The sequence below is a fragment of the Loxodonta africana genome, chromosome 7 (genome assembly GCF_030014295.1).
Source record: "Loxodonta africana isolate mLoxAfr1 chromosome 7, mLoxAfr1.hap2, whole genome shotgun sequence".
Taxonomy (NCBI): domain Eukaryota; kingdom Metazoa; phylum Chordata; class Mammalia; order Proboscidea; family Elephantidae; genus Loxodonta; species Loxodonta africana.
In genome coordinates, this window is record NC_087348.1 from 33,589,168 (window position 1) to 33,597,713 (window position 8,546).

The following is an 8,546-nucleotide window of genomic DNA, read 5'->3' on the forward strand; positions in this document are numbered from 1 at the left end:
TGAGACAGGCCCTGGACACCACTTGAGGGGAGGAAGGGAAGGGCACCAAAGAGCAGTTTCTATTCACCATCGCAGTTTACATCTCAAGTTGTGAGACATCATTCAGCAACTTAAAACTAATCGCCTTAGGCACTATTTTCCGTAGATATGCCTCTGGTCTCGGTGATGATGTTTCTAGGAACTTCTCCAATAAAAGTATTCAAACTAGTAAACAAAGACATTTGTAAAATGATGTTCATTGCTGCGTTGTATGAAAGGCAGAGTATTAGAAACACCATAAATGTCAAGCAAAATATTCATGAAGATACTGGTGAACGGGGTATTAGGAGTGAGACATAAAGGAGGGATGGTGATGGATTGGATGCCAGCCGAGGGCATGGGCAGAGGAAGCAGGAAGTAATAACTTATATGAATGGAAATTAATCATGAATATTTGAACAGTGCACTCCAAAGAATCTCATGCTCTTTACTTCCTTTGACCTTCACTACAGTATTGTGAGGCAGGATATAAAATTCTTGGAAGGGTTGTAGACAATAGTGGCTGGTAGCCTGTGCTGTGAACTCAATCAACTACCTGCCAAAAGGCTTTAAGCAAGTTTCAGAAGTTCCTAAGCCACATTCACTGCATCAGAGTCAGGTTGGAATTTCAAAAAATGATAAAAAATAGTTCTTATCTCATACAGTTTTTGTGGGAATTAAAAGAGAAAATCATGTGCCCTCAAGTGGTAAGTACTTGACACATGTTGACTTTACTTATTATTGCATTCTTTTATTTTTTGCAGGATTCGAAGGTTAGGAAAGTTAATACCATGAAGTGAGTAAGCAGCCTGATGGAGTCCCTGGGTGGTGTAAACAGTTAACACTCTTAGTTGCTACTTGAAAAATTGGAGGTTCAAGTCCACCCAGAAGTGCCTTGGAAGAAAGGCCTGGTGATCTACTTCCAAAACATTAGCCATCAAAAACCCTATGGAGCACAGTTCTACACTGACACACGTGGGGTCCCTGTGAGTTGGAATTGACTCAAGGGCAGCTGTTTTCTCCAGTCCCTGATTGGAATGGAAAACTAAGTCTGCTCACTGTGAATCCATGGCCTTTCCCAGGGTACAAAATAATTGGCTGAGGTGTGTGTTCTTGTAGCAGGAGATGGGCCTGACTGCAGTGGGAAGGAGAAGAACAAAAATAGCAGGTTGACTAGTTGTAGGGGAGAGTCATAAATGTCAGGCTCTGTTTAGGTGTGCACTAGTAGTCAAAGTCGAATTGTGATAAATTAATAGATTTCAACAGAGGAGCACTTTAATCTATTCCAGTGTGTGTTGTTTTAAAACATTCCAAGTCCTAAATTGGCTCAAATGAAATTTTACTTGGAAGAGTAAACATTTAGTGAAGATGAGCTAAGCTGCTGTGTTTGAAAGGGATAGAGCCCTGAGATGTATCCCTTGAACTCCTAGGATTCCTTCATCAGCCAAAATCAGGTCACACTCCAGAGGAGGAAACTGAGGCCCAATGTGGTAAGCATCCTAACAAGGTATCCTAAGGCAGTAGAGAGACAGTGTGGAATAAAACCCAGCTATCCTGATTTCCAAGAATGTGTTCTTTCTATTTAATTAGAGCTATTCAAGAACTTTTGAATTATTTGAGCTCCAGGTGAAAGAAATTCGGGTAGGTCCATAGTGTAGATTTGAAAAGAGTCTTCTGGAAGTTGCTTGCTTTGTTGAGTAAGGGGTAAGGGTGATGCTAAGAATGGGACTCTTAGTATTTAGAGGACAGGTAGTTTATATCACCATTTAAAGCAACGCCCTTTGTACATTCCTGTCAAGGAAAAGACAGCCTGTTCTCAAGTACCCTTAGTAAAGGGGAGTTTGCTGCCTACTGAAACAGTGCTTTTACCATATCATCTGTTCTTTGCTACAGAAACAATTGCATCTAGCTAATAGAGGCTGCTGATCACTTCTTCAGTGGTAGAGTGTAACGGTGAAGCACTTGTGCTTCAAAATAAGATACTTGGATCCATAACCCACACTCATCATAGATGAGATAATGATTTTAAGCTTCAGTTTCCTTATCGTCAAGATGGGATTCATGATAGCACCCATTTCCTGTGATACGGAAAAAAAAAAAAAAAGATAATAGCATAAAGCAGACCAAAATAAATTTAAAAAAAATGAGTTGATTTATTGATACTTTGGTTCATCTTTAGATCCCTTTGTTCTATCTGAGAGTCCCCCTTCCCAAGGAAGAATGGAAGGAATGATATACACTATGCTTATGTGCAGAGATCGTGTCTATCACTTTGTGAACCTGGGTCTTCCTGGAACAGAGAAAGAGAATTAAGTTTTAGTTTCTGTGAGCAGCACATCTGGGAAATTACCAGAAACAATTGGGCAGTCAGGCCGTTATTGTAATTTACAGGCTCAGGACTGGATACTTAATGTATATAAGCAGAACATGTTCTTTACTCTAGACTTGTTGAATGTTCTGGTGAGTATGGGAAGAATATATCTATTTCATTGGATTATTAGGAAAGTGAAATTATATCATGAAGCAGTGGTTCACACATGTTGTGCACTTGATACTAGAGTAAGAGATACCATATAATTTGTTAATGGAAATTATTTTAGAAGGAGAAGAATCTGGCTTCTGTGTTTACTAGTTATATGATGACCTTGATGTCATTTTTTCACCCCAAGAGCTATAGATGCTAACCAAAAGTTCAGCAGTTCAAATCCACCAGGCTCCTTGGAAACCCTATGGGGCAGTTCTACTGTGTCCTCTAGAATTGTTATGAGTTGGAATCAATTTGATAGCAATGAGTTTTTTTTTTTTTTTTTTAAAGCTTCAGTATCTTAACTCTAAAATGACAGAAATATCTCATAGGATATTCTTCTGCCTGAGACATAGTAAAGACTCATTGAATATTATAAATACATAATGATATTAATAATAACAATGACAACACTAAGCCAATTTGAGAAGGAAGAAATGTAGATGGGAGGAGCAGAGGATAGGCCTTAATAAGTAGAGATTCCTTGGGATATGGCCTCTCTGTCTTGCAGGCTTTCCAAATAGCACATTCTAGGGGCTCAATAAATACGTGAAATAAATGAATGAAAATTCACATGAAAATTCCCAAGTTCTTGGATGTCTAGTGATTAAAGGTCAGCACCCTAGCTTGGGCCCCAAGAAGAGGCTGAGAGAAGACCTTGTATGTAGGTGGTTTATTCTGGGAAACAGGATGGAGGAACTGGGAAGAGTGAAAGAGGGAAGGAAAGCAAGTTAACCCAAGGTTGAGTTAAGCTGGTTACCATTTATCTTCTGGCTCCTATATTCAAATGATCAAGAGTTTCCCTCTGGAATGTGAAATCCCTCATATTTCTAAGTGTGTGTTTGTGTGAGAATGATGTATCAGGGTCTCCAAAATCTCTCAAGCAGCAAGTGCATGGACAGAAAACAACAGATGTGACTTTGAGAGGAGGTAGTGTTGGATCAATTTGTAGAATCGAACTATTGTTAGGCTATAATTGTGAACAGCTGGTTGCGAGGGTAATGGTTGGAAAGATAGGTCAAGAGGGTGTGAGATGGGGCACAAAAAATGCCTAACACCTGGTGATTATCAATTAAAAATAATATTGCTGTCATATTGTGAGGTTTGCAAATGGGTATAAATTTTTGAATGAGAAATTGACTTGAGCTGTAAACTTTCACCTAAAGCACAATAAAAATATATAATAATTTTGCTTTTGCAAAGGACAAATGTTGTATGTCCTTTGACTAATATGAAACACCCAGAATAGGCAAATGCATAGAGATCAAAGTTTAACAGTAGCTACTAGGGGCAGGAGAGAGGATGAAAGGGGGAATCATTACTTAGGAAGCATTGAGTTTCTGTTAATGGAATGGAATATTTGGCAACGAATATTGGTAATGGTTTCACAACACGATTGATGTAATTGCTATCGGTGAATTGTACGTGTGAAAAATACTGAATTGACAAATGTTGAGTTTGTATTATTACATTTTTACAATAATTAAAAAAAATTGCTCTTGCAGATTTTCCAGCTCACAGTAGTTTGCTTACATCAGCCTACAGTAAATGGAAAATCAAAATCAAAACAATGTAACTGAATTCATCCTTTTGGGTCTTACAAAGAACCCAGAGCTACGGAAAATATTCTCTGCTGTGTTTCTAATCATGTATGTGGCCACCGTACCAGAAAACTTATTCATTGTGGTAACTATGACTGCAAGTCAGAGTCTGAGGTCACCTATGTATTTTTTCCTTCCTTCTGTTTCACTCATGGATGCCACCTATTCTTCTGTCATAGCTCCCAAGATGATTGTGGATTCCTTCTCTGAGAGTGCTACCATCTCCCTGGAAGGCTGCATGATCCAGTTCTTTGCAGAACATTTCTTTGGTGGGGTGTCAATCATCCTTCTCATCGTGATGGCCTATGATCGCTACGTGGCCATCTGTAAGCCCCTGCACTACATGACTATCATGAAGTCTCAGGTGTGCTGCCTGCTGCTGGGAGGGGCCTGGGTAGGCGGGTCCATGCATGCAACAATACAGCTTCTCTTCATGTACCAAATACCCTTCTGTGGTCCCAATGTCATTGATCACTTTATGTGTGATTTATTTCCATTGCTGACACTGGCCTGCATGGATACCTGCATTCTGGGCCTCTTGGTCATCCACAACAGTGGGGTGATGTGTGTGACCATCTTCCTTATCCTCATTGCCTCCTACGTGGTCATCCTCTGCTCCCTGAAGTCTTGCAGCTCTGAAGGGCGGCGCAAAGCCCTCTCCACCTGTGGCTCCCACCTCACAGTGATTGTCTTGTTCTTTGTGCCATGCATTTTCTTGTATGTAAGACCATTGGCCACTTATCCCATAGACAAAGCAATGGCTGTGTCCTTTACCATTATTGCACCCATGTTAAATCCCTTGATCTACACCCTGAGGAATGCAGAGGTAAAAAATACTATGAAGAAACTCTGGAAGAGGCAACAAATCCTGGATTGTCACTAGCTTCCATGCCATGAACAAATTTTTCCTATAGGTACAGTGAGGTCTCATCCTCCCCATTCAATCAAATCTCTTGCATGTACAATACTAAGTGGCATCTTTTAAGCATACAAATCTGCTCAAGACACTGCAGTACTCTGCCTAACCACATTGCTGCCTACCTCTCCGGTGCATTTTGTACTTCATCATTTTCGCAAGGCTCGCTTTTCTAGCCCCCTTTGTCTTTCTTTTCTTCTTCTTCTTTTTTTTTTTTTTTAACTGATTTTTGGAGAACCTGAGCTTTTCCCAGTTCATGGCTTTTGTTCTCACACTTCTGTCTGATGGCATCTCGTTCTCCAGATGCTTCATCTGGCTCAATCCTATACATATATATAAAACTTCATTTTCAGATAACCACCCACCTCCTCTAGAAGTCTTGTCTCTAGTAATTTCTTTCAGTTATTCTCTTGCTTTCCATTCCATTTATATCCTTACAATAAATAAGCAGAAACTGTACTTACTTTATAAGTAAGTGTGTTTTTATTTTCTCTGTTTTCTCCACAAAATCATAATTGTAAGGACAGGGATGGTGTTTATTCATTCACGCTGTAAACCTAGTGGTTTATACACTTCCAGTCAGCTAACTAGTTGCCATGGAGTTGATTCTGACTCATGACAGCCCTATGTGTGTCGGAGTAGAACTGTGATCTGTAGGGTTTTCAAGGGCTGATTTTTTTCAGAAGTTGATTGCCAGGTTTTTTTTTCTGAGGCATCTCTGGGTGGACTTAAAACTTCAAACTTTTGGTTAACAACAGAGAGCATTAACCGTTTGTACCACTAAGGGACTCCTCTAGTCAACTAGCAGATGCTTAATAAATATTATTCAGTAAATGTCAGTCTAAAAGAGACTTAGTTGTTGATTTTTAATCTTTTTAAATTCAATGGTTGGGAAAAATTGGTAAAGATGAATGCATATAAATGCCTAAGGAGTTAGAAATCTCCTGTTTTTTTTACTACAAAGTGTCCTTTTTGAAGGCAAGCATAATCTCAGTTTAGTGGTGTGCTATTTCATATGGAAGCCACTCCAAAAAAAAAAAAAAAAAAACTGATTGTTGTCGAGTTTATTCCAACTCATAGCAACTGGACAGGAGAGAGTAGAGCTGCCCCATATGGTTAATTCTCCACTGCCTTTTGTTATCATTTACAGAAACAGACTAAGAGCCACTCATGCAGGAGTCAAGGGATTTTAGATTCTAGTGTCTTTGTCAGCTGCTATTCATAAGGTTTTCACCGGCTAATGCTTTTCAGAAGTAGACTGCCAGTCCTTCTTCTTAGTCTGTCTTAGTCTGGAAGCTCAACTGAAACCTGTCTTCCATGGGTGGCCCTGCTGGTATCTGAATACTGGTAGCATAGCTTCCAGCATTACAGCAACACGGAAGCCCCCACAGTACGACAAACTGACAGACAAGCGGTAAATCTGCTGCAAAGGACCTCTTTAAAGTGTTGAAGAGCAAAGATGTCACCTTGAAGACTAAGGTGCACCTGACCCAAGCCATCGTATTTTCAATTGCATCATATGCATGTGAAAGCTGGACAATGAATAAGGAAGACTGAAGAAGAGTTGACCCCTTTGAATTGTGGTGTTGGTGAAGAATATTGAATATACCATGGACTGCCAAAAGAACGAACAAATCTGTCTTAGAAGAAGTACAGCCAGAATGCTCCTTAGAAGTAAGGATGGCGAGACTGCGTCTTACACACTTTGGACATGTTGTCAGGAGGGATCAGTCTCTGGAGAAGGACATCATGCTTGGCAGAGGACAGGGTCAGTGGAAAAGAGGAAGACCCTCAACGAGGTGGATTGACACAGTGGCTGCAAAACTGAGCTCAAGCATAACAACGATTGTGAGGATGGCTCAGAACCAGTTGGTATTTTGTTCTGTTGTGCATAGGGTCACTATGAGTCAGAACCAATTTGATGGCACCTAACAACAACAAGGACAGTGTCCGTGTCATGAAGTTACACATTCTTTATTGGATAAGAAAGAAGTCCTGGTGTCACATTGCTTAAGAACTCACCTGCTAATTGAAAGGTTCATGGTTTGAATCCACCAGCTGCTCTGGGGAGGAAAGATGTGCAATCTGCTTCTTTAAAGATTACAGCCTAGCAAATCATATGGGACAGTTCTACTTTGTCCTATAAGGTTGCTGTCAGTCAGAATCAACTTGAGAGCAACAGATATGGGACAAGAGAAATGATATTGACCTATTTTATTTTTAACTATGGGAGAGAGATTCCTGCTGTTACCTTCTAGATGTGGGTTTCTAAATACAAAGGGTGTTTATTTTCTCCCTGATCCTGTTGTGGAAAAGCTGTCACCACAGAGACACTGTTTCTTTTCTAAAGGTCTCCCCTGACTAGGTCTATGGGAAGTCAAAGGTCATAGCATGATTTTACATTGTTATCATTTTCTTATTAAGACAAATTATGTGATATATATGATGATGATAATTGTAATGATCGGTTATAGTATTTGAAATAAAGCACAGCATTTAAATCAATATTTTTATTTTTAAGTACAAAATTTATATGTACAATAGTTCTCTAGCTATAAAAATTACCAACATTTTTCCTTAACCACCAGGTTTATTCATTATTGAGGTATAATTGCTGAGTTGGTGCTGGATATACGGTGGTCTATGTGACAATCAGCTTTGCTTTCCTCTTGGAGCTTATATTCCAATAGAGGAGACAAAAATATATGTAAGATGATAATAAAGTCATATAGTGATAACAGACTCTTAATAAATTATAATAGAGTGGTATACGTGCGACTGGATGGGCATTCTATTTAGGTGGACACGGGTCTTTTTTGAGAGGTGGCTTCTAAATTAGGATATGAATGATGAGACAGAAGGAGCACAAAACAAATCAATGGGAAAAGAATCCCACGCAAAAAAAAAAAAAAGCTTATGCAGAAATCCTAAGGCAGCAACTAGCCTGAAGTTAAGAAGATCTGGGTAATCAGTACACAGAGGGTAAGGGGAATTTGGTACAGGATGAGATATGGAAACTAGGCAGGGCCTTGATAAGAGGGGTTCTACTATTTTTTAACCTTTAAGTCCAAAAAGAACACGGACATCACCATGACTCTATTGGAATAACAACTAAAAAAGTAATCTTTCTTGGGTTTATTGACGACTCTAGAAACTTAGTACCGAGACCTTTGCACATAGCTTCCATTTAACTTTTTTTATACCTATAGTAGAATATAATGTTCGCTGCCTGCTTACAATATTTTAGAATTAAATACCTGGATTTGTTTTATATTTATTCACCTTGCTCCACGTTGAAGAAGAAGAAAAAGTATGTGACAGCATGATAAGTCTGCCTGTGTAAGAACCTTATTACAATCATTTTCTTATTTCATTTATAGAATTTAATAACTGGAGGGACCAAAATGAGATTCCTCACCTTAAATATTTTTGATCTGTTGGGTAATTTTCCTAGTGTTAAAAGTAGGCTCAGATAGATAAACTAAAT

The 8,546-nt window shown here is 39.1% G+C and overlaps 1 protein-coding gene across 1 annotated transcript; it reads left to right on the forward strand.

Annotated features, from left to right (window-relative positions):
• Window positions 1-3,000: 3,000 nt before the first annotated feature.
• Window positions 3,001-5,111, forward strand: LOC100670718 (olfactory receptor 4C6-like). Its single transcript, XM_003412064.3, has one exon. The coding sequence runs from the start codon at window positions 4,091-4,093 to the stop codon at window positions 5,024-5,026; it is 936 nt and encodes a 311-aa protein (XP_003412112.2). The 5' UTR covers window positions 3,001-4,090; the 3' UTR covers window positions 5,027-5,111.
• The last annotated feature ends 3,435 nt before the right edge of the window (window positions 5,112-8,546 follow it).

Coding starts and splice junctions, on each gene's coding strand:
- LOC100670718 (XM_003412064.3), top strand. CDS start 4,091: ATGGAAAATCAAAATCAAAACAATGTAACTGAATTCATCCTTTTGGGT.